The following is a 24,886-nucleotide window of genomic DNA, read 5'->3' as shown; positions in this document are numbered from 1 at the left end:
TACATCTTTTCAAATGTTCCTCAATTAATATATAAGGGATTTATTTGTTTTTACGTGGAAAATCCAGCATTTGTCAACGCACACTTTATATATACAAATACAACCGACATATTAAACAAAATCTCCACTGTTTTTTTCTTTCTCTAAATCAATGAAGGTAAAAATAATAATTTTAATATTTCTATCAAAGATTTGATTTTAGAATTTGTTTTCTTTCTCTCTCTCTCTCTCTCGAAATATTTGTAACGAACAGTTATTATCGCGATCTCCTGAAACCTCTCTACTTTGATATGTTCTTTGCATTGACCGAAGGCTACAAGTAAACTTTACAAATTAACAAATATACCCCTAAAGTCTCACATTATTTTCAATCAAGCCCGAGACTTAGTTTCACTAAAACAAATCGCTCACTTTTATTCTCCTTCATCTCTTTCTATTTTCTTGTTCCTAAAATCAAGTCCGTCCAATAAAACCCTAATTTTATCTCCCTCACCATCGTTTCACTCCTTCACATAGCTTTAGGATTAGCTTCGACCCAAAACTGCGACGACGATTAGGGTTTGATTCGAGATGTCCTACAACCAACCACGCCCCTCCGATAATCAACAATATCGGCGAACTGGGCGATCCGCCGGCTACCAACAGCAGCAGCAGCAGCAACAGCCGCACCGATCTTCCGCCGCCGGTTACGGAAGGGGAGCCGGAGCCGGCGCCGGACCTGCTCCCGCCTCTTCCGCTACTGTCGATCCCTCTAATCGCAGGTATTCGAATCGATTTCGATTAGATTTTCAATTTCTCGAGATGAAAAGTTTTAACCTTTTTTTTTGTGTGTTGTTAGTTTTAAGAAGGCTCAAGGAGGAGGGCAGCAGCATCAGCCTAGGGTGAATCTGCCTCCTGTGAATCATCATTCTAACAATCACAACGGTCCTCCCAATGTACAATCTCGCTCTCAAGGTATGTATGATCTCTGTGTGTGTGTGTGTGTGTGTGTTTGTGTTGCTTAGTTTTGGTTTAGCTCACCCTTTGTTGGAGTTACAGGAGCGTCTGGTGAACCGGTTATTGGTGGACCGGGCAATTCAATTAGTGGAGCTATTCCAAAGGCTCCAACTTCGCAGTCTCCTGCTGTGAATTCCAAGAGCAATGAGGCTCAGAACACAGCTAAAGGTATGATGACTGTTTTTATTCTCTCTGTAATAGATTCATTCTCTTGTACATCTTATAAATGTATGATTTTATTTTTTGTGTGGCAGCAGTCTCTGGAGACCCTTCTAAAGCGTTTGCTTTTCAGTTTGGGTCACTTGGTCCTGATTTGATGAAGGTATATGCTTCTGTTGTTCCTTCCTTTTTGTTTGTTTGTTTGATTTGTTTGATCAATACCTGAAACATCTGCGATGTTTGGTTTTTCTAGATTCCTGCTCGAACTAGCTCAGCGCCTCCTAATATGGATGAGCAGAAACGTGCACAGGTAGTGTTTTGCATTTGCTATTAATGGGGGCTGTTTCTAGACCACATGATTTTTATTTAGAGTCTGAACATTAGTTTGATGACTTTTATTGAATTTTGTCTTTTCGTTTGTGACACTTTGTTTGCAGATGCAGCAAGCTTCTTTAAAAGCAGCACCGAACGTGCCAGTTTCTGTACCGAAAAATAACTCTCCAAATAAGGCTGCAGATAATCAAGTGATGCGGAAAGAGGGGCGCAATCCGTCAAGCGATAAAGCAGATGTGCAAGTCCATCATATGTCCCCTCTAAGCCAAACGCAGAAGTCTCCAATTACGCATATCCGGATGCCTTCCGTCCAGACACCTTATCAGCAGCATCCGCAGGTTCCTCACCCTGTGCATTTCGGTGCCCCGCCGAATATGCACATGCAGCCTCCCAATGTGGCTCCAACCTCATTTCAGATGCCGATGCCTATGGGGTTACCTATGGGAAACACACCTCAGATCCAGCAACAAGTGTTTTTTCAAGGTCTCCCATCGCACCCCATGCACCATCAGGGTATGATGCATCAGGCGCAGGGACATGGTTTTGCGGCTCCAATGGGTGCTCAGATTCATCCTCAGATGGGCCACGTGGGTGTGGGTATGAGCCCGCAATATCCCCAGCAGCAAGGAGGGAAATATGGTGGGGGACGTAAGACAACACCCGTCAAGATTACACATCCCGACACGCATGAAGAGCTTAGGCTTGGTGGACGCGGTGACCCGCATCAAGATGTGCAACCACAAGGTCCTAAATCGCATCCTAACACACCTCCCAGATCACATCCAGTGTCAGCATTTGCTCCACGACCACTTAATGTAATTCAAACCTCTTTTAACACCAGTCCCATGATATACCCTCCAGCTTCTGTACCCTTCAACAGTGGTCCAATGTCATCCGCTCAGGCACCAAGATTTCAATTTCCAGTTGTTGATGGGTCTCAGAGGGTACAGTTTACCAACCAATCTGCTCACACTGCTCCACATGTTTCATCTGATTCTTCATCTGTGAAAGCACATGTGACATCATCTGCTTTCCCTGCACCTGGGAGGGTAACAGTGAAGCAAGCTGCTACTTCTGAAAAGCTTGAATCACCTAAAGCCAGGTCACATGAAGAAACTAACGTTGCTCTGTCACAAAAGAAGGCCGAGACAGGTTTATTGGACTCTTTACAGCAGCCGAAACCTGGCTCTGTCTCCGCATTATCAAACTCGTCTGCTCCACCAGCAAAGGCACCTGTGGAGACTGTCACAGTTGCAACAACTACGATCGGAAGTGTGCAAATTGTGAATGAGTCGAGTTCAGTTGAAGATCAAACACAGACGTGTAAGGTGGAACCCTCTCATAATGCAACTGAGGTATGGACAGTTGGTTTTAGGAATTCTTCATTAATTTTTTTTTTCTGTCACCTGGTAACATTACTTTGTTTTTATTGGCGCTGCTTCACCCAGGTTCATGGACAGACTCCTGTATCTGATCTCGAAACAAAAGCCATTGCTGCTAAGGAAAATTCACGACTTCCAGCTACCAATGGGCTTGAGAAGCAAAACGTTCCAGCTTCTGACGCACCAGATACAAAAATTGACAAAACTGCGGAAGACCTAAACTGTGATGAGCGGACTATTTCAGGAAAGCAAGTTGAAGAGTCTGTAATTTCTGATGAGAAACTCGAAACAGTATCAGGCGTGCTTGAGAAGGCGCATAATGAGGTGGATGGTGCCACAGACATAAGTTCCGACTCTGAGAAAGTAGCTAAAGTTGCAGATGATACAAGCTCCGAGCTTCCACATTCTACTCATACTCAGTCATCTACGGTTCCTGTTGGACATTCTAGTAATAGTTTGACATCTGCCCCAGCTTCTCTTTCCAAGGATAAACCTGCTTTTGAATCGAACATAAGAAGAACTACGTCTACCAAAGGAAGGAAGAAAATAAAAGAAATTCTTCAGAAAGCAGATGCTGCGGGGACAACTGCTGATCTCTATATGGCTTATAAAGGGCCTGAGGAGAAGAAAGAGATTGCAATGCCTTCGGAGAGCTCTGACGTTTCAAACGAGAAGCTGGCACCTGCCATACCTCAGGATGTTGTTGAGGCCACCATGGATGCTGAACCGGTGAAAAATGAACCGGAAAACTGGGAAGATGCAGCTGATGTTTCCACACCAAAGCTGGAAAGTGTGCAGGGAAAGCCAGGTTCCGCAGATGAGGTCAGAGACGGCTGCAGTAATACGGAAAAGAAATACTCCCGCGATTTCCTCCTTAAGTTTGCAGACATGTTTACTGCTCTTCCTGAGGGCTTTGACGTTTCGCCTGATATTGCTAACGCCTTGATCTTTGTTAATACGGGTGCGCCTCATCATGAACATGGAAAGGTTATGGATCGGCAAGGTAGTAGTGGTCGACGTCCCAGCAATATGGTTGATGATAGGTGGGCGAAGAATCAGGGTTCTCTTCCCTCAGGACATGGAGGTAACGCAGGTTTCCGAACTGGCCAAGGAGGAAACTCAGGAGTTCTAAGAAACCCTCGTATGCAGCAGGGACCGATTATGTCTAGACCGATGCAACCTGTGGGTCAGATGGGAGGAATGGGCAGAAACAACGACTTAGATAGGTGGCAACGAGGTTCAAATTTCCAACAGAAAGGACTTTTTCCTTCTCCGCATACTCCTATGCAGGTGATGCACAGAGCTGAGAGAAAATACCAAGTTGGTACTGTTACAGATGAAGAACAGGCAAAGCAAAGGCAGTTAAAGGGCATCTTGAACAAGCTGACTCCACAAAACTTTGAGAAGCTGTTTGAGCAAGTTAAAAATGTCAATATTGACAACGTTGTTACGCTTACTGGTGTTATCTCACAGATATTTGACAAAGCTTTGATGGAGCCTACCTTCTGTGAGATGTATGCAGATTTCTGTGTACATCTGTCTGGGGCGTTACCTGAATTAAATGAGGACGGTGAGAAGGTTACCTTCAAAAGATTGCTACTCAATAAGTGTCAGGAGGAATTTGAAAGAGGAGAGAAAGAAGAGGAAGAAGCCAGTAGAGTTGCCGAAGAAGGACAAGTAGAACAAACTGAGGAGGAGAGGGAAGAGAAGAGACTCAAAGTGCGGAGGAGAATGCTCGGTAATATTAGACTTATTGGTGAGTTATACAAGAAAAGGATGTTGACTGAGAAGATCATGCACGCATGCATCCAAAAATTGCTCGGGTATGATCAGGATCCACATGAAGAGAACATTGAAGCTCTGTGTAAACTAATGAGTACGATAGGAGTTATGATCGATCATAGCAAAGCTAAGGTCCATATAGATGCATATTTTGACAGAATGAAGATGCTATCAGGCAAAGAAGAATTGTCTTCTAGGGTGAAGTTCATGTTAATTAATGCCATCGATCTGAGAAAGAACAAATGGCAGGAGAGAATGAAGGTTGAAGGGCCAAAGAAAATTGAGGAAGTGCACAGAGATGCTGCACAAGAACGCCAAACTCAAGCTAAGAGGCTTTCACGTGGACCTTCAATGAATGTGTCAGGAAGAAGAGGGCATATGGAGTATAGTCCTAGGGGAGGAGGAGGAGGAATGCTGTCACCTCCGAGTGCCCAAATGGGTGGTTATCATGGACCATCCCAAGGTCGTGGCTATAATAATAACCAGGACATTAGATTTGATGAAAGGTCATCTCCCGCATATGAGCCTAGGTTGGTTCCAATGTCTCAAAGGTCAGTAGGTGAGGAGCCTATTACCTTGGGCCCTCAAGGTGGTCTTGGTCAAGGAATGTCGTTTAGAAAGCCTGCAGTATTGTCAAATACTCTGCAGTCTGATCCTAGGCGACCAGCTGGAGGTTTGAATGGTGTTGGCTCACAAAGACCTGCAAGTCCTGTTACTCACGGACGGTCAAGTCCTCAAGAGCGGGGATCAACTTATGTTCACAGGGAGTTTTCTCGTGCTTCTGAGCCGTCATCAGAAGTGTCATCTGCTAGGCAAGTACCGCAAGGACCATCGTCAGCAGTAAACAGCCCTCGAGAAAATTTGTTGTCCGAGGAACGGTTACAAGATATGTCCTTGTCTGCCATTAAGGAATATTACAGGTACTATATTTATCCTTCCTATCTGGTCATTTGTTTTGTTCATCTGTTAGTCATTGCATACTGCTACATTGAGCATATCACTCTTGTGAAAAACCTCCGCAGAGACAATTTGCATCAATTAAGGTTTATTTATTTACAGTTAAGATTACAATTGATTCTTGAAGTAGGTAAACTAGAATTGTTGAAAAAAATACGAAAGATGATCATTTGTTCCTTGATTTTAATAGATTATATCTGATGAATATGTTAATAAACTGACTGGTAAGTGCGTGCTATTTAGTTTTCTACCACATGTGAGTTTTAAGTATGTCTCCTTTTACTGATTATAGTGTTGTTGTTAGTTCCTGTCTGTTCTCTGTGCCTATTGTAGTCACCTATTTTCAGAAAAGGTACTTTGGTGAGCTTCAATTACTGTGTGTTCTTGTGCAGTGCCCGAGATGAGAAGGAGATTGGTTTATGCATGAAAGACATAAATTCACCAGCTTTCCACCCAACAATGATTTCTCTGTGGGTTACTGATTCTTTCGAGAGAAAAGACAAAGAAAGAGATCTCTTGGCAAAGCTCCTTGTTAACCTTGTGAAATCTGCTGACAACGTCTTAACCGAAGCCCAACTAGTGAAAGGGTAAGTAAAAGAAATCTCACTTTGATGATCACACGTCTTTTTCTTCCTTAAAAAAAATCTGTTGGCTCTTTTGATGATGACAGGTTTGAAACTGTGTTGACGACCCTGGAGGATGCTGTGAATGATGCTCCAAAAGCAGCAGAGTTTCTAGGAAAAATCTTTGGTAAAAGTGTGACAGAGAAAGTAGTGACATTGGCAGAGATTGGTCGGTTAATACGTGAAGGAGGAGAAGAACCAGGAAGTCTGATGGAGTTTGGGTTAGGAGGTGATGTTCTTGGGAGTGTTTTGGAGACAATAAAGTCAGAAGCAGGAGAAGAAGCTTTTGTTGAGATTCACAAGAGCTCAGGTCTGAGGATTGAAGATTTCAAACCTCCTGCACCTAACCGGTCTAAGATTTTAGATAAATTTACTTAGGCATCAAAAAAATGTATGGAACCATCTTTTGGACGGTTCTGTCTCTTCGTCTCTCTCTTTTTTTTTTTTCAAGTGCTCAACAAACTAATCTGTTAAAAAGGAGTTTCTCTATTTTATTTATTATAATAGCAAAACCTTCCAAAAATGTTCATGTCATAAATCGTTATAATAACTAGATATGTGTTCTGCTTGTTTGTTGAGCTTCAGGTGATGTACCATCATCACTCTAGCAAAGCTGTTTGGTTACCTCATCTACCATATTACACAACACCGTAATGACATTGGTTAAAAGTTAAGTAGATAGTAGATTTGAGCATTTTAACATCATTACTAAGGTTACTTTTCCTAATATATAAATACAATCCACATTACAATCTTTTCCTCTTGAGTTTGTTTAGTACATATAATTTAAAGATCAGAGGTGGTGTCATAAAACAACTGACACCTAAATACAACACATCATTTGATCGTAATATAACGGTTGGTACCGTGCTTTGCCCAACGGTCCTTCAGATCAACAGGGCTTGAGAGATCATGGTGCCCTTCCGCAGCAAGCCGGCTTAGAAGCTTATTGAAGGCGCTCCCACTCATCTTCCTTCCACCAACTCTGGCATGCTTTTTGTTGGGCAGAGCTGGTAACGGATGCATTGACAGTGTGGTTGTGCAACACGATGACTGCCAACCTCCGTTTCCCCATTTGTAGCATTGTCTGAGAACTCCTGTGCATGAGCAGACAGGTGGAGGCATTGTTGTCTCGTCGTAAACAACCTGGTTAAGCCCCACCATCATCTCTTGGCTTTTCCAATCCGATTTAGAACCTGCTGCTTCTTCTTCTTCTTCGCTGTAGTCAAGGGACATTATCTTGCTTAAGTCGTCCTCGTTCTCTTTCTTAACCTTCCTCTGAGTCTTTGGCCCTCTCTTATTAGCAGCTGCCTTTGGTTCTTTCACTTTTCTACCGCGTTTTGGCTTTGCAGATGCCAAGGCGGATCCAGTAGTAGGTGGTGGTGATGTCCCAATTTCTCTGGTCTCATATGCATTATTTTCAGTTAACTGAAGCATGTGATGTTGATGATGAATGTGCGGTTGGTGCTGGCGTGAAGTAGCCATTGAGTTGTCACGGTACTGTAACGCTGTGAGAGCACTGTCTCTCTCCATGATGGCGTTGTTGCGCTCAGCGATGGCAGTGTCTCGCTGGAGAAACGCCATGTCTCGCTCAGCTACAGCTGATTTTCTCTCAGATACAGCTAGGTTCCTCTCCTGGATCGCTGCGTCGCGCTCTGCTATTATCGACATCACTTGTTTCATCGACGGCTGATGCTGCTGCTGATGCTGCATCATCCACTGCTTCAATGATACATTACCATTAAAAAAAAACAAAAAAACAATCTTAAATCTGAAGTATTAATAAAGATACCTGGCCCTGAGGTGCTTTGTGTCGACCATCATCCATTTGAGAGTTACTTAGCTAGAGAAACGAGTCTTTTGTCTACTGCAGCTATCACAAATAAAAAAAGACAGCTGTCTTTACATAATCTCCACGACCATTATCTTTCTAATCAACTCCTGACACAGAACAAAACATGTAATAAATAAGTTCGAATCTAAGCTTATTATAGAACATAGCTAGTGAAACTAGAGTTGAAACTCAAAGGGTTCAGGAATTCAATTACAGAAGAGAGAAAGTAGCTGTCGAGTACTTGTGAAGTTAGTAAAGCTCAGAAATTTACCACGTGGCATTATCTAGTGATAACGATAAATGAATTAACGGATCATGATTCTTAAAGAGAGAAATGACTTACCATATGTGAAGTGGAAGAGATGGAAAGAAAGAAAGAACACCGATTCGGATACTTTGGACTTGGAGGTTTTGGGAGAGAGAGAGAGAGAGAGTTCGGTGCGTTTAGGTCTAGGGTTGTTAGATACACATGCTCAGTGGTATTGTGCCACGTCACCACCCTTTCCTCATCTCTTTATATTTTTTTCTTTTTTTACATGACGGTAAAAATATGTTTTACTGTATTGCTTGTTTGTTAAAGGAGGAGAGTTAAGAAAAGAAGAAATTTACTGGCCCATCCTTTTAGAATTTAAAGAGATATGAAAAGCCCATATTTAATGGGCCTACTTTACGAGGCCCATATTACAGTAGATGCCCTAGTATCATTGGTATATATAAAACGGTTTTAGCTGTGTGTAGCAGCCCTCTCTAAGGTTTTTCACATATCCGGCGGTGGTGCTCTCGTCTTCCTCGGTTTCGAAATGGTGAAAACATCTCTCCTCTTAACGCGTTGTTTATGATGTCATTAGCATATTCTTACGGAGATCTGACTCTATTTCTTGTGTTTCTGGGCTTGAACAGGCGAAGAGAACGAAGAAGGTTGGAATCGTCGGCAAGTACGGTAAGGATTCTTCTCTGCCTGTAGTTTCTTTCTCATCTATATCAACTCGTCATTGGTTTCGTTTAAGATGATTAAAGCCGTATAACGTTTATTATCTAATTTGATGTTGAAATGAATTAATCATGGAATAGTTTAGATGCGTTTCTTTACATGCTGAAATGTAATGTTAGATTTAGTCTTTACAGCTCGATTTATTTGAAACTTTTTGTATTTATTAAGGAACTCGATATGGAGCGAGTATCAGGAAGCAGATTAAGAAGATGGAGGTCAGCCAGCACAGCAAGTACTTCTGTGAGTTCTGCGGCAAGGTACCAATTCATTATCCACCTTTTTTTATTTTTTGGTTATGCTTAATCTCAATCCGGTTTGATTAAAATTAGATTGAAAATGTTGGTTTAATTGTGATGTTTGGTTTTGGTGCAGTACGGAGTGAAGCGAAAGGCAGTTGGTATCTGGGGGTGCAAGGATTGTGGCAAGGTCAAGGCTGGTGGTGCTTACACCATGAACACCGCCAGTGCTGTCACCGTCAGAAGCACAATCAGGAGGTTGAGGGAGCAGATCGAGGGTTAATATCATCATCCTATGCTTTTGTCATTCATTTGGCTTCTTTGTTTTGACAATATCATGTTTTGCAATACTATGTTTCTATTCAAGACGATGTTACATTTAGCTTTGAATCAAATCTCTTCGAGTTTTTTGTTTGTTTTTATCATTTACTTATCACTTCGAATAACGTTAATCATTCTGATTCAACTTTTCTCGGTCTTTGTTTTGCTTTCGATTACTCAAGTTGAAATCTACTTTGTAGATGAATTTGTAAGTTTAATCATGGGAACTAGTACAAAAAGCTTAACCGGATTGGCCTAACGAATACATGTTATAAAGTTGTAAATTTAATTTATACAATAACAATTAAAACCATAAAACAAATGTTATCTGATGTCATCAAGCATTACAATTTTTGGAGGTTTACATGGAATTAGATAAATAATTAATAAGCTGAGACCTTGCAATTTCTAGACAAACGACAGTAACTATTTCCGAGTTCAGATTACCTGTCTTCCACCCAACGATCCAAGCTGTTGCGGTAAGATTTCTTGGGACTTCATGAGCCGTTCCTTCAAGATTCCAGTCTCCAACTTCATTTTAACTCGCATCCTTTCAAACCAAAGGCATTGTTTCATGTGCTCACATCCAGGAGCCACTATCACCACTGAGAATGCAGAGCACTACTCTCATTATAGTTTGTGTACCTTAAAGCCAAAGATTCTTGGGACATACTGTCGGTTTCCGTCTTTTCTCGGTTGTCTGTCTATTTTTTTCCTTTAATTATTTTACAATGGGCTTCTATTATTGGGTTTACGTTACGACAATGTAGGCCTAGGATGTGGAGTCCAAGTTTCATTCGAGTCGACGACAAAATGATGGGCACGGATGTGGAATCCATAGGTTGTGACAACAAATCAACGAAGCTACCCAAAATGATAGAGTTCGAGTGTGTGTTTTTTGTGTGTGTGACACAGACTACTAGAGTGTAATATGACTTTTTGGAGTAATTAATATGTTGGAAGAGGCATAGGGCAATGGAGCTAGACCAGACAAAGGTCATGGACTCGCTGATAATAAATATATAGCGTAAACATCAAGTAAAGTGGTTAAGAAATTATAAAAATTGTAGCATCAAGAAAATGAATTATGGAATCGGACATGAAGAGCACGATATGAACTTTATAGTGTTTTTTTTTTGGTAAAATACTTTATACAGTGTTTAAATCAAGTTCCTGAATCTGAAGATACTTGAGCTGGTGGTGCACCAGCACGACTTTGCATACAATTATAAGTATTATCTACGTTAATATAACTAAAGTATGCATTACTAAAATGTATTTCAAAATACCGAAACTTATATTTTTTTACTGAATTTGGAAACGCGAAACCTATAATGTCTAAGCAAATCGTTATTTTACAAACTCTTGAATCTTGATAACCAGAGCTTCGCTTTTTTTCTTTAATGATCTCGAGTTTTTTGGGATTCACGTTTGCGTTATACTAGTACTAAATCTATCTAACTGATGAAAAATAAACCTGGTGTATTTTCAATGTATATACACGATATCTTGACCACCGAAACATAATTTTAGGATCTAGGAACTGCTTTTGCAAAACGGAGTCTTTGTCGGAAAAAAGTAGTCATGCCTCGTTACACCGACTTTGACCAATTCCCGAGCTTTATAAGTACTATTTGAGTAAAGTTCAGTTTAGTTTAATTTAATAAGTCTTTTTGCATTAAGACGTTAATAATTGAAAGTCTAATCACACGAACAAAAGGGAAAAGGGGAATGTACACGCGGGTCGGCTGTAGCTCAACCATACCGGCCATAGTATTGGCCCACGCCTCATGAAATTGTCTTCCCACGAGACCTAGATCGCACTTGCATGTCAATTAAGCTTTTCGTAAGACAACATTATTAGTGTTACAAAAAAAAGTAAGACAACTTTATTATTATTTCTACGAGTGGAATCTCAAAAAGAGTAAAATAAAAGAATTCGGTTTAGATTCGATAATTTTGGGCTATTTAAAGAAATAAAACTTAGTTGCCTTTGTTAAAGAGGAAAAAGTAGCTAGATTGAAATCGATATTTGATTACATATTTTTTTTTTGTCTTATTTAATCATTTTAAAATATTGTCTAACAGTTCAAATTGAAAGTGTTAGATGACCAATATTTTGCTAATCATATCAGATATTTGCTTAAACATAAATAAATGCTTTAAATTAGATATTTAAAATAAATAAATAATCAATTAGTTGAAGATTGTCGTTGACGAGTCCAGTCCTCCTACTTTTAAATACACGCAGGAAAGAAGCAAATGACCGTCGTTCATTTATTTTCCGTTATGAAGTTTCGTTAGCGACTGAACCACACGCGCAATATTCAAATGAAACGGCCGAATCTCTATCGATTACGCCGTCCGATACGCTCAATCGCCGCCGAAACTCGGGCCGGCGACGCCCCGAGAGATCTACAAAACTCCGATCGGACGCCGGTTTGCTCGTTCCCGGCGGTAATCATAATCTCATTTCCTCTCTCTCTCTCTCTCTACATTGTTCGCTCGCATTGCGTCTGTGTTGATCAGATTACGAATACGAGAGTTGTATTCGATTCGATGGATGATAGAGGAGGAGGCTCGTTCGTGGCCGTGAGGAGGATTTCTCAAGGTCTGGAACGAGGAAACGTTTACCATTCGTCTTCTTCATCTGGTGACTTTCCATCTACGGTGCTTTATTAATCCAGAGCTCACTTTCTCGACGATTATCATTTGTATTTTGTATGTAGCTGAGGCTGTGGCTGGATCGGCGGCGTGGTTAGGCCGTGGCCTCTCTTGTGTTTGTGTTCAGGGAAGAGATGGCGCCTCTCGTCCTTCGTTAGATCTTACGCCAGCTCAGGTATTCACTTTCTTCTGTTTTCTTGTTTACTGTTTACTAAATGATACATTTAGTCCCTGTTTGGAATTACGCTAGGCGGGGTGTAACCTCGAACCTAACGAGTTACCGAAAAATGGAAGAGTACATGGAGATTACGTGGGATCTAGTTTTAAATACAATTTAATATATTTATAATATATCTAGCTAATTTTAAACATGATGATACAAGCTCTTAGACATACTTATATATTTTTTATATATAATTTTAAACAGTTTTTATGATTCGTAAATGGAGAGTTTGATAGCTAATTGTAATTATTTAGTAATGAATAATTACACAAAATATGTCAACAATGAGTAAAAAATAATCAACCGTGTTTTAACTTATACCGACGAAAAAAACCTAAGCGGTCAAAGCGAAAATTAGGCGGTCTTACGCGGATCAACGCCTAGCTACACCGATTTGGACATAATAGTCACGGTCAACCTCCGAACAGTGTCTAGACGGCCACGTTTTCTAACAGGGCTTTTAGTGTATTCAAATAGCTCACAACATACCCTTGCTAATTGATTTTTGTAGGAGGAGTGTTTGCAGAGGTTGCAGAGCCGCATTGATGTAGCTTATGACACCTCAATTACTCAGCATCAGGTATTGTGTTTGTAAAGGACTGTTCAAAATTCAAAAGTGTTTTTCTTTTTTGCATGCTTGCTTGCTTCGTAAATGTGTTATATAAATAATTGGTTGCTACTTCATATGCGTTGTAGGAAGCTCTGAAGGGTCTTTGGAAACTTGTTTTTCCTGAAGAAGAGCTACACGGAATTGTATCTGAGCAGTGGAAGGAAATGGGTTGGCAGGGGAAAGATCCATCTACAGATTTTAGGTGTGCTCTCCCTTCTCTTCTCATTGTTAATATCATTAGATTAATCCATATTCACTTGACTGACTGTTGAGCATCTGGCAGGGGTGGTGGTTTCATATCTCTTGAAAACTTGTTGTACTTCGCTAAGAGATTCCCGGTACGCCTTTATAAGAAACTATACATGTTTTTCTTTGTTACCATCACATGACATGTATATCAGGCAATGACATTTCGGTTCTGTCACTCAAATGCCACTTGTTTGTTTCGTGTAGAAATCCTTCCAGGACCTTCTGCGGAAGCAGGTTGGGGATCGTTCGGTGTGGGAATACCCGTTTGCCGTTGCTGGCATCAATATTACGTTCATGCTTATCCAGATGCTTGGCCTTGAAGCAGGTACATGAACATTACTTATTGCATAGATATTCCGTTTTGATCATGCTCTTACTTGCATTTGGTAGAAGTCTTGTGCCAACTAGCTAACATAGTATAAGCAGATTACTTTCGAACTACTAATTGGTCATGTCTTTTGATGCTTATGTCAAGTACTGTTCAGTAACAGTATCCTAGCTGTGCATAATAACAATACATAACCCTTCAATTTTACAGTGAAACCACGAAGTATTGTTGGCGAAACATTTTTGAGATTTCTTTCGGGTAATCATTAATCACCAGACAATGTTGATTAAATTATTTTATTGTCTTTCACACAAGTTAGGTTACTAAGGAGTGTCTATCCTTGGACTTGTGTTGTTGCTTGCAGTGAATGAATCTGCGTTTGACATTCTTTATTGCATTGCCTTCAAGCTAATGGATCAGCAATGGCTCTCCATGCGTGCTTCCTACATGGAATTTAACGTAAGCACTTTCTGGAACCTTTTTTCTAAACGTCACTAGAAGTTTTAGAATCGAAGAAACATGGGGCATTACTCTGTCGCATATTTACTAATGACTATTTGTAAATGTGGATAAACACGCAGACGGTAATGAAATCGACAAGGAGGCAACTGGAGAGAGAGATAATGGTTGAAGACATAACATATATTGAAGATATGCCATCATACAGCCTCCTTCTCAGTCAATAAATAGTACCAAACAGCTTATGAGAGATGTAAGTAGAAAGATCTAACAGTTAGACCTCAAGAAACTCTATATAAAGCCTAAAACAACAAACGGAACAAACAAGCATAAAAAAAGGCAAGTCTCTATCTTCACTTCTGGTATTTCATTTATCATAGTTAGTGATGGACAGGTCTGTGATTGTTTCTAACTTTGTGTGCTTTGTAAAAACGTTGTTAGTTCGTTTTTTTTTTGGCTAATAATCTCAAGGGCTCTCTGCTGAACATCAAATCTTCAATTGCCATCTTACAAATAAACGATCTCGAGAAGAGAAAATAGTATAAGGTCTCTTACAATGACTGACGAGATCATGTCTGATTTTACCCATCATAATATGTACTAGAATCGGTCTGGCTGGCCCCCTCAAACAGTGGAATAGACGTGTAGTTAACAATAGTCAAATGTTATGTTGCTGTATGAAATAGATTTCAGTCTATTTACCAATAACAAGTTGGGTTATGGTGATTAGATTATAGTTTACAAAGGGTATTTTTAGACTACGTCTTTGTGTTTTATACAACTTGGTTTTTAAATAAACTCGAACCCATCTTTTTTTTACGCGCTAATTTGGCGTAGATATATGTCAACTTGTGTTTTCCTTAATCAACACATGACATCTTATTAAATCAAAATCGAATATGGTTTTGTAATTTGCTCCATAATCATGTAGAACATGATTATACATAACATGCACCATTACCAATTCCAAAAGAAAATGGCAATTAAGGAAAAATCATTACAAACAAAAGCAGGTGATAGTTTAGTTACAAAGATCCAGACCAAAATAAATAATATTGAGCAAACAAAGTTATGTACTCCACTATGTAATTTAGCTCATGGCAACAAACATCAATAACATGGTGAACGCCATCATTCCATAGCTCACCATGACTCCCTTAAACGCTGCGTTTGACGGAGATGGGGTCGTTGAAGACAGCGAGGACGGCGAAGGGGCGGGCGACTCTGACGGTGAGCCATTGGCCGGCGGAGAAGCCGGTGGAGATGGAGTTTTAGGTTTACGCGGAGAGCGAGGGGCAAGCGGTGGAGATTTTGGGGAAGAAGTTGGTGAAGGAGTGGCCGGAGATGGAGCGGCGGCAAGGACGGGAACGGCGAGTTTCATGCCACCGAGGCAGTGACCAGGAGTAGGGCAAATGAAGTGTATAGTTCCAACTCTTGTAAGATCGATCTTAGTGTCTCCGCCGGAGAAGCTTTGTGTTGCTCCGCTACTGTCGCAGGCATCGAAGCCAGCTTTATTCACCACGGACACTGAGTGTGAAGGACCGTACTTGAACTCTATACAATGATACATGACAATAGTTAAACATTTCGGCTTCATTAGTTGAGCATTTTACATTAATTTTTTTGTTGATTTTCCATTTAATCATTTATTTTAAAGTTTTCCTTTCATTCAAAATTTAAGCGTTTGTTTTTTTTATTAAATTGTATATCTTTATATAATAGTTTCTTATGATTAATAATAAACAATCTTTGAAGAATTAATTTAATTTCTAAGAAAGGTTAATTAGGTTAAAAGAAAGTAAGAAATTTGCTTAATAGGTTAAAGCAGGTTTCTTGTGATTCAAGTAACTTAATTTGAGTGAGGAATGAGAATTTAATTATATACCTAGAGTGTCACCGACCCGGAAAGTCTTTCCAGTGACCCAAGTCGTGTAATCAATACCACTGGTCCAGCCAGAAACATCACCGACCCGGTAAGTCACTGCGAAGACGGCTGGGACTACGGTTAGGAGGAGAAGGAGGAGAACGCTGGTTGATCCCATTGAGACAAATAATGCAAATATTGATGAAAAGGGAAAGAGAGAGTTGAGGAATAGAGTTATATCGAGAGAGGCTATGAGGAGGAAGACGCCGAGTACTTAGAGATATATAGTTACAAAAGGGAACATTTGAAAAAGTCGTGCTTAGATGATCTATTACCAACTTGTTTATATTCTTTGATTTTATATATTTACCAATTCTTTCTTTTCTTCAAACTTTGTCGTCGTAAAATGACGAACTATACATGTGCACCAAAAAGAAAGAGCTCAGTCTTTCGTTTTTGTTGTTGTCATTGTTTAATAGTTTCATTTCAGAGAAATGTATTTGGAAAACTTTACTCGAGAAATGTTATCTATGTCGCTTGCTATATTTCTATTTTCTATCAATAATTCAATATTCATAGGTCTTGTTTACGCATTTAGCTATTGTATCAATGATGTTTTGTGCTTTTCTAGATACAGTCAGTATGTTTGACCGCTGACCTAAATCAAATTACCAATTGTTATGAAATATTCGGTGTCTAGAAGACAAAGACTAATGAAACAAGATACATAATGTCTACGTTAGTATGAGCATTGCAACGATCAAGTTGAAAAAACAGTTTCTCCGTTATTGCAACCTCAGTGTGGTGAAGAGAGAGAGATCCATTTGTTGGTATAAAACTGATACTTGTATATATAAAATTATGTATGGTACCAAATTACCACTGCTATTGTAGCCCTTATTAAGAGTGTTTATCCCACACTAGTTGTGGTATCAATCACAGGCATTAGATCACTGATTGTGTTCAGTATGCTCTTTGGCGTCATTCCACTGCTTAGGCTTAATGTTGTTGAGATACGAGGACATCTCAGCAATGCTTGTTGCTTATGTATAATCACTGCTTTTATCTTCTGTTTTTATGTTTTTCGCTTGACTTTTGTAGCAGCGAATTTGCTAGCCGTGATGGCTTTGTTCAGTGCCGTGCGAAGGTTTTCAGAGGCCCGAGGCGAGTTCAAAAATATATTTTACATGATATATTTTTAATAATATATATATATATATATATATATATATATATATATAATACTCAAAATTTTGAATTATTACATAAACATTTTTTAAATTTTCTTCACCAAAATTTTATCAAATAAAATTTTTAAACCATGAACAAAAAAATATGAATTTGTAATATAAATAAAATATATAAATTTTTGATTGAAATGTTGGTAGTTGTCAAAAATGTAAATCTTAACATTTAAATTAACTACAATAAACTATATATTGAAAATTATATTTTCTTTATCAAATTCTCATAAATATATAAAATAAATCTAACTCATAGCATATAAAAGAAAAGACTAATGTGATCAAATATTTACAGTTTTTTAGAAGTAGAATCTTTATAGTTTTATTTAAAATATATCAAAAATGATCATAAACCTAATTATTTTAAACAGAAGTTCAATTTAAATTCAAATAAAAATAAAAATCTAATTAAGAGAATATGTTAATTACCATGTAAAAGTATTTTTTTGGTAATTTGGGGTCCTAAAATTTCTACAAAATTTGGGGGCCCTAGACAAATGCCTTTTTCAAAAGCCTCTAAGCACGGCTCTGGCTTTGTTATCATCTTTTGTAAACAATTCCTCCTTTAATGGAGAGTAGTCATTTATAAAATCTCCTTTGACCAAAAAAAAGTATATATAAAATTATATGTATGTTATAACATCTATAGATCAAATGTCTTGTACTTTATGATCGGAATGAAACCTTACAAATTTTTTAAAAAATGATATGAATGACATAATAGCAAGGAGAGGGCTACCCACATTCTCTTATCTCCATTCCAAGAATGGAAGAGATTGCCTACAAGATTGCCGGAGAGTGACTACAAGATGCAAGAGATTTTTTTTTTTTAATTACAGAAACAGTCGATGATACAACCAGAATCTAGTAAAATAAAATAATTAATATTAATTTGACTTTCATAAAATAGTTTATTTATAAGAAACAATCAACCATTTCTCACACAAATTGTCAGAAAAATGTAAAATATTGACATATTCCACACATGTATTAGTTATTCAATGATTCAAGAAATGCTGGTATTACATTTATAAAATAAAAAAAATTGCTGGTATTACAGAAAAGGTAAACAATTGTTGTTTTTACCAAGTAGCAACAAGTTTCTTCTGTCTCTGCGTTTAACGAAATGTATCGCCAATCTCTTATGGTTTAGCCTAGGCCTGGGCATTCGGGGTCCCAATCGGGTTTCAGTTTTATCCAATCGGATTTCGGTTTTTCGGGTTCATCAAAAACAGCCCCATTCGGTTTATATGAAAGTTTGGTTTGGGACTGGTTCGGGTTCTATCGGGTTCGGGTCGGGGTTAGTGAATCTTCAAAGAACCGGTACAACCCAATATACTTTTGGGTTCGGGTCCCAATCGGTTTTTCGGTTTAAAAGTACCTGATTTTTACTTATTTTATAACCAAAACATGAGTAAAATCGGTTCTTCAGTTTTAAAATACCTGATTTGTACCTATTTTGTAACCAAAACTTAAGTAAAATCGATTCAAAAATAAGGAACATCAACCGTGATCATTCAAAATCAAACGAAAAGTAAACATATTTACTGATAAAAAGAAAACCAAATAAATAAAAGCATAAAACGAAAACCAAGTTCTCATGAAACGAGAAACATTGTTTAACGAAAACAAAATCAAAATATAAATACTTCAAGATTCAACGGCCATCTTTAACCATCAACCTTCATGTAATAGAACCACCAACCTTCATGTAATAGATAAGTATTTTAGATGTTCAATATTTCTTAATGTATTTTGGATACATATTAGGAATTGAGATCATGTTTGGTACAAGATCTTTTCGAGGTTTTGAATGTTTCGGATTCTATCGGATATCCATTTAGATTCGGGTTCGGTTTGGATAATACCCATAACCCGAAATACCACAAAACAAGATCCATTCGATATTTACGTCGGGTTTGGATCAGTTCGGATTCATTTTTATCGGATCGGATTCGGTTTGGGTTTTTGGGTTCGGTTTATTTGTCCAGCCCTTGTTTAGCCTAAGCCCATTATCTTAAAAGTTCATTTGCGGGTCCAGTGCCGACATAAGCCAAAGTCAACACGTTTTAGAAGAGAGACCCTCAAGGTTCATTATGTAACAAGGAGTGAAGACATATAATTGGAGCCACCAAGTTGTATTTGTCTCTCAACTTGTCACCACTTATTATTTTTTTCTTTATTTTTTTTTGCATTTCCATATTTCTCCTTCCATTGAATCTCACCACTCTCTCTCTCTTTATCTTCTTTGTTCCCTGATGCACAAGAAAACAAATCATCACTTTTATCATTCATCCAAAAGAAATCACCCTACCTAATTGATTGAGCCAAATACAGATAAGCCCAAGTTCACCTTCATATAAATCCAAAACCCATTACTCACTAGAAAAGACAACATTACACATATAGTAGTGTAATGATCTCCATGAACTTGTACCAATTCTCGACCTTCCTGATGACGTATATGCACAAAAAAGGAGATGTTTATGGTTTCCTATTAAAAATGAAAAAAAATAAGAATCTGTTAACATGATGACTCTTTTCATATAATAATAGTTTAATCTAAAAAGCAAAAAATGCAACTAGTCATACACCTTTCACAAATACCTTTCAAGCTCTGATGTGGCAACTCAAAAAAGCAAATGAGAATTCTTTATTTGAATGAAGTATCTAACCATTCATTTAATGTTTATGTATATGAACACAAGCCGGTAGTTTCCAAAACCGTTTTCAAATAGAAGAGAAGAAACAATGACCTTTTAAAATAAAGACCAGGTTATCTTCATGTGTATATAAAAACACGCTTTGCATGCTTGCTTACTATAAGTAGGAAGACAAGGTGAGATCCTAAAGTACCAAAACAGATTCTAGCAAAAAGCAATGGAGGAAACAAATAAAAATGTGCTTGGTGATTGCTTTACTAGTGCTATGGCACTCACTGAGTCAGGTGTCCCTCACGTGCCTACCCGTTACATTCTTCCGCCTTCACAACGACCAGTTCTCAGTCCAAGCATTGGCACTGGTAGCATCAATCTTCCTGTCATTGATCTCTCCTTCTTACATGATCCTCTGCTTCGACCCAGTGTCATCCATGAGATTGAAATGGCTTGCAAGGAGTTTGGTTTCTTTCAGGTAATATTCTTGTTTTCAGCTATATAAACTACACATGTATGGTTAGGTAAGACACGTGACAAGTTATGTAACTTAGATTCATGAACAATTACAATCCAAAAGTGTTATATTCATTAGATTTAGGCCATGTGTTGTATAGAGAGACTTATGAGTTCAGTTTTTTTGGTTTGTATTTCCACCAATCAACTAAGTCCTTATCAAAAAGATTTAAATGAAAAAGACAGTCCTTAGTTTCTGTTTTTATTGAGGATAAAAGTAAGTAGCCATGTGGACATGCTTATCTTTTTCTTTATTCTAATGTCATGTATGCTGCTCTGTTTCATTAAAACACACTACACTAATATCATTTCCATCCCTCTTATTCAAGTACATAACTCTGATCCAAAACTTGCTAACTCAACAGGTTACAAACCATGGAATATCATCTCCAGTGGTGAAAGATGCACTTCATGCAGCTACAAGGTTCTTTGACTTACCAGCCGATGAGAAGATGCTTCTGGTTTCCGATGATGTTCACACGCCAGTAAGATATGGCACCAGCATAAACCATTCAACAGACAGTGTTCATTACTGGAGAGACTTCATCAAACATTACTCCCATCCTCTCTCAAAGTGGATTGATCTCTGGCCATCCAACCCTCCATGCTACAAGTAAGTAAAACCTATCTAGGCCAACTTCACTATATGAATATCAAACAAAACTTGTTCACATTTTATGGGTAGATCTGGCGGACCAGATGCCCTTCTTTGGACCAAATGCTCTACTAGATTCATTACCAGATGTCCAGCCCCTCGCTTAGTATGACATTGTCCGTTTTGGGAATAAGCCCCACAAATATTTTTTTTGGGGAAGGCTTCTCCTCAAAGTGACGGACATTTGGCTGTAGTGGAGAGTCTGGTCCGTCACAACAGTAGAAATATCCTATTGCTCCGTAGATATTTCACAACTTGTAGTACTATCTAGGACTCAAAACTGATGTGATCTATCCTCTTACTATCAGGGAAAAAGTGGGGAGATACGCAGAAGCAACGCATGTGCTACACAAGCAACTAATGGAAGCTATCTCAGAAAGTCTAGGCCTCGAGAAAAGTTACTTACAGGAAGAGATCGAAGAAGGGTCACAAGTCATGGCCGTGAACTGCTACCCAGCGTGTCCAGAACCCGAGATAGCCTTGGGAATGCCACCACACTCTGACTTTAGCTCACTGACCATCTTACTCCAAAGCAGCCAGGGGCTTCAGATAAAAGACAAAAACAACAACTGGGTCTGCGTGCCGTACATAGAAGGAGCTCTGATAGTGCAGCTTGGAGATCAAGTAGAAGTGATGAGCAATGGCGTATACAAGAGCGTGGTTCATCGAGTAACAGTGAACAAAGATGTCAACCGCCTCTCTTTCGCGAGCCTTCACAGCTTGCCAATGAACAAGAAGATAAGTCCAGCACCTCAGCTCGTGAATGAAGATAAACCAGCTGCTTATGGAGATTTCAGCTTTAACGATTTTCTTGAGTATATCTCAAGAAACGATCTCACAAAGCAGAGATTCATTGATACAGTCAAGAAGAACAAGTTCTGAAGATAGGTGTTGTGTTGGATTACGTGGAACCTAAGTAAGTTGCCAAAAATGTATTAATTAGTATATGTATTGTTATGAAACCACTAGAATTATTACAGAAGAGATTGTATGCAAGTGAAATGTACTCTGTCTATATGTTACATAATAAGCATAATTACTTGTCATAATTGCAAATGATGTTTCTTGTTTCTCTTGATAAAGACGAGATAAATCGTACAAAAATCTATAAAATTCATTGATACAGTCAAGAAGAAGAACAGTGTGTGAAGATGGTGATAATTCACAACAAAGAAGGTGAATTTGCAGCACCGTATCGAACTACTTACAGTCTACGGTAAATCAGCGGTGATAATAGTTTTCTCCCGCAAGCTCTGTTAATACGGCTCCGCCTTATCTTCTCGGTTCGGTCGGTTGATTCGCCGTTAAACTTCACTCCGTTATCGTTTTGTTTTTTTTTTTAAATTTATATCGTGAATCCTTTTTTATTTACGTTTTTAGCCGATAAATATTGTTCATTTACTTGGTCTTCGTATACTTTTAAATTGAACAACAACGCCCCATTTGTCAACGGTACCTGGATTATATACAAAAATATCATTTTCAAAAAAAACAAGCGTTGTAGATTATGATATTGGAGTAATCATTTCTGTGTATATTATACAGTTAATGCTAAAAATCAATAAAATGGATCTATATATACCGACAAAAGTTTCTCTTGATGATGATGTGTCCTGATTTGAATGCAAATATAGTTTAGTTGTATAATTCAGTATAATTTTATGATTAGTAAAAGTAATGCGAAATATCATTTTACCATAAAAAAATGGTTAGAGATTATGGTTAGAGAGTCATCTATGTGTATATAATATGGCTAATCCTAAAAAAAGTCGGTAGAAATGAATATATACCTGCAAAAATTTCTAATAATGACGATGATATGTCCTAATTTGAATGTAGATGTACTTAAGTTGTGTAATACAGAATAATTGTATGATTAGTCAAAATAATTTGAATTGCGAGAGGGTGAATTTGAGCAGGAATGATCAAAATTTGTCGAATTCAGAAGTATTGATATAATACGGGGGTTTGTCTATAAATAAATGAATACGTGGCGAAAAAAGGAATAATAATTACGGAAAAAGGTCTTCTGCTCTGCTTCGGACATCCCTCCCTCCGCTTCGCCGTCTCTTCGCTGTCGGCTGACCAAAAAATGACAGAGGAAGAGGTGGCGATGGAGATGGAAGCTGTGGAAGCAGTTTACGGCGATGAAGCCGTCATAGTGGATTCGTATCCTCCTCATCTTCACCTCCACATCAAGCCCCGCACCGCCGAGATCTCTTCTCAGCAGGTTTTGCTTCTTTTAAAAATCGAAACTTTACGCATTGGAGATTCTCAGATTAGTGTCTTTGGCTTTTTCGGTGTGTTGGGTCGGTCGTAAAAAAGCTTTAAAGCTGAAGTGGATGCAAAAGTTTTGATTTTTATGTTATTTGATGACATTGTGGTAATGCTTACCTGCAGTTTGTGGAAGCTGTTGTGAGAATACAAGCTGGTCCTAAGGTACTGTTTGGTTTCAGTGTTCTAGTGAGAATCATTGGATGCCTTGTTTAGCTAAAAAGGATCTTCCTTTTTGTTGTTACAGTATCCAGACGAGCCGCCGGAGATTAGTTTGATTGAGTCAAAGGGTCTTGATGAGGAAAGGCAAAAGCTTTTGATGGGTTTTGTGCAAGAGAAATCTTTGGAACTATCATCTTCTCTAATGCTAGTTGCACTTTGTGAGGTAAGAAGAATTTTTAAAATTCATTTTCTTGTTTAAATCACTAATAGTATATGTAAGATTAGGCTCTCATGTTAGGATAACAAACATATGTATGTTTGTAGGAAGCAGTAGAGAGGCTGACGATAATGAATCATCCGGATGGTGACTGTCCACTGTGTTTGTATCCGTTATTCCCTGAGGATGGTGAGAGTAATCAAATGCCCTTTATGAAGCTCATGTCTTGCTTTCATTGTTTCCACTGGTAAAAGAATCATTGACCTTTGTTACATGATTATTTACCAATGTTTTAAGGTGTCTAATGGTTCTTTATTGGTTTCAAGTGATCAGTGAGTGCATCATTAGGTGGTGGAATTGGCTTCACACAGAGAAAGAAGCTGATTCTGGATCTTCAGATAAAAGCTTGGGGAACTGTCCAGTGTGCCGGAAAGTTGTTCATGCGAGTGATATTGAACATGTTCTCGGCTTAGTCGGTGCAACTCAGTCATCTCAACAGGTGAGTCAGCCATTAACTTCTGATAATTTTTTTTGTATTGATTCTAGCTATCATGCTTTATGACCAAACAGGATTCTGGTGAGGTCCAAGACCCAGTGCTCCAGTCAGAGTCAGAGAACATGAGAAGAGAGCGGTTTGAGGCTATTCTAAAGACGCAGGAAGAGAAGGGTGGTCTGGTTCAACCAAAGAAAAACATATCGGTTGTGCCCGGTATGTATCTTCCTCCTCCACCAGCTCCTGCATCATCTTCATCAAACCAAGAAGAAGCTCAAGAACAAGGACAACAAATGGAACAACACAAAGAAGCTGAATCAGAGACAAACTCCAGCAGCTCCAACAACAGGAGAGGGAGAGGCAGAGGCCGAGGAGGTCGGGGACATAGTAACGTCAACAGGAGGAAGCAGAATCCTCAAGATCCAAGAAAACCTACGAAGCAGTGGGTGCAGAGGAGTTGACAAAACTTATGTATTATTTATATATATCGAGAGAGAGAGAGACGGATCAAACTCAGACTCAAAAACTGACTACAAATACAAAAATAAAATCCTATGTTTTCCAAGGATAATTTTTACAAGAATTCTTACAAGGATAATTTTTTAAAAAAAATTTTCACACAATAAAAACAAAGGGAAATTAGGTGAGATAGCTAGGAAA

General features: G+C 38.6%; 7 protein-coding genes and 1 long non-coding RNA gene across 15 annotated transcripts; 5 read left to right on the top strand and 3 right to left on the bottom strand.

Moving 5' to 3' along the window:
- Window positions 1–424: 424 nt before the first annotated feature.
- On the top strand, window positions 425–6,800 carry LOC106445108 (eukaryotic translation initiation factor 4G). Of its 2 annotated transcripts, none has more exons than XM_013886609.3 (9): window positions 425–761; window positions 839–954; window positions 1,039–1,164; window positions 1,254–1,318; window positions 1,409–1,465; window positions 1,593–2,843; window positions 2,937–5,572; window positions 6,002–6,196; window positions 6,280–6,800. In XM_013886609.3, the coding sequence occupies exons 1-9, from the start codon at window positions 571–573 to the stop codon at window positions 6,608–6,610; spliced, it is 4,968 nt and encodes a 1,655-aa protein (XP_013742063.1). In that variant the 5' UTR covers window positions 425–570; the 3' UTR covers window positions 6,611–6,800. The 2 variants fall into 2 exon arrangements, with proteins under 2 accessions (XP_013742063.1, XP_013742062.1); XM_013886608.3 differs by having other exon boundaries at window positions 1,251–1,318.
- Window positions 6,801–6,934: 134 nt separating this feature from the next.
- LOC106445106 (protein BASIC PENTACYSTEINE6) lies at window positions 6,935–8,547 on the bottom strand. 6 transcript variants are annotated; one of them, XM_013886604.3, is made up of 3 exons: window positions 8,410–8,547; window positions 8,025–8,173; window positions 6,935–7,954 (listed from the first exon to the last, which is right to left on the bottom strand). In XM_013886604.3, exons 2-3 carry the CDS (start codon window positions 8,058–8,060, stop codon window positions 7,070–7,072), a joined length of 921 nt encoding a protein of 306 aa, XP_013742058.1. In that variant the 5' UTR covers window positions 8,061–8,173; window positions 8,410–8,547; the 3' UTR covers window positions 6,935–7,069. The 6 variants fall into 6 exon arrangements, with proteins under 6 accessions (XP_013742058.1, XP_013742061.1, XP_022573582.1 ...); XM_013886607.3 differs by having other exon boundaries at window positions 6,935–7,951; XM_022717861.2 differs by having other exon boundaries at window positions 6,935–7,939.
- Window positions 8,548–8,750: 203 nt separating this feature from the next.
- On the top strand, window positions 8,751–9,701 carry LOC106445105 (60S ribosomal protein L37a-2). The gene is made up of 4 exons (XM_013886603.3): window positions 8,751–8,869; window positions 8,967–9,006; window positions 9,226–9,314; window positions 9,430–9,701. The coding sequence occupies exons 1-4, from the start codon at window positions 8,867–8,869 to the stop codon at window positions 9,574–9,576; spliced, it is 279 nt and encodes a 92-aa protein (XP_013742057.1). The 5' UTR covers window positions 8,751–8,866; the 3' UTR covers window positions 9,577–9,701.
- Window positions 9,702–11,550: 1,849 nt separating this feature from the next.
- LOC106449101 (ELMO domain-containing protein A) lies at window positions 11,551–14,639 on the top strand. 2 transcript variants are annotated; one of them, XM_022717857.2, is made up of 9 exons: window positions 11,551–12,267; window positions 12,344–12,453; window positions 13,016–13,081; window positions 13,198–13,313; window positions 13,395–13,449; window positions 13,565–13,685; window positions 13,899–13,946; window positions 14,053–14,147; window positions 14,270–14,639. In XM_022717857.2, the coding sequence occupies exons 1-9, from the start codon at window positions 11,946–11,948 to the stop codon at window positions 14,372–14,374; spliced, it is 1,038 nt and encodes a 345-aa protein (XP_022573578.1). In that variant the 5' UTR covers window positions 11,551–11,945; the 3' UTR covers window positions 14,375–14,639. The 2 variants fall into 2 exon arrangements, with proteins under 2 accessions (XP_022573578.1, XP_013746363.1); XM_013890909.3 differs by having other exon boundaries at window positions 11,573–12,267; window positions 13,013–13,081.
- A 485-nt stretch (window positions 14,640–15,124) lies between these two features.
- On the bottom strand, window positions 15,125–16,449 carry LOC106449100 (uclacyanin-3). The gene is made up of 2 exons (XM_013890907.3): window positions 16,033–16,449; window positions 15,125–15,701 (listed from the first exon to the last, which is right to left on the bottom strand). Exons 1-2 carry the CDS (start codon window positions 16,187–16,189, stop codon window positions 15,238–15,240), a joined length of 621 nt encoding a protein of 206 aa, XP_013746361.1. The 5' UTR covers window positions 16,190–16,449; the 3' UTR covers window positions 15,125–15,237.
- Window positions 16,450–19,014: 2,565 nt separating this feature from the next.
- LOC106445104 (flavanone 3-dioxygenase 3) lies at window positions 19,015–22,129 on the top strand. Its single transcript, XM_013886602.3, has 3 exons — window positions 19,015–20,387; window positions 20,791–21,038; window positions 21,389–22,129. The coding sequence occupies exons 1-3, from the start codon at window positions 20,136–20,138 to the stop codon at window positions 21,960–21,962; spliced, it is 1,074 nt and encodes a 357-aa protein (XP_013742056.1). The 5' UTR covers window positions 19,015–20,135; the 3' UTR covers window positions 21,963–22,129.
- LOC125608254 lies at window positions 20,705–22,863 on the bottom strand. Its single transcript, XR_007339229.1, has 2 exons — window positions 22,289–22,863; window positions 20,705–21,992 (listed from the first exon to the last, which is right to left on the bottom strand). It is a non-coding gene; the product is annotated as an uncharacterized LOC125608254 (long non-coding RNA).
- Window positions 22,864–23,061: 198 nt separating this feature from the next.
- LOC106445103 (E3 ubiquitin-protein ligase RNF25) lies at window positions 23,062–24,797 on the top strand. The gene is made up of 6 exons (XM_013886601.3): window positions 23,062–23,310; window positions 23,481–23,519; window positions 23,602–23,739; window positions 23,841–23,980; window positions 24,067–24,232; window positions 24,304–24,797. Exons 1-6 carry the CDS (start codon window positions 23,173–23,175, stop codon window positions 24,685–24,687), a joined length of 1,005 nt encoding a protein of 334 aa, XP_013742055.1. The 5' UTR covers window positions 23,062–23,172; the 3' UTR covers window positions 24,688–24,797.
- The last annotated feature ends 89 nt before the right edge of the window (window positions 24,798–24,886 follow it).

The sequence above is a fragment of the Brassica napus genome, chromosome A4 (assembly GCF_020379485.1).
Source record: "Brassica napus cultivar Da-Ae chromosome A4, Da-Ae, whole genome shotgun sequence".
Lineage (NCBI taxonomy): Eukaryota > Viridiplantae > Streptophyta > Magnoliopsida > Brassicales > Brassicaceae > Brassica > Brassica napus.
The sequence above is the reverse complement of the archived record's forward strand: the minus strand, read 5'-3'. Positions and strand labels throughout refer to the sequence as shown.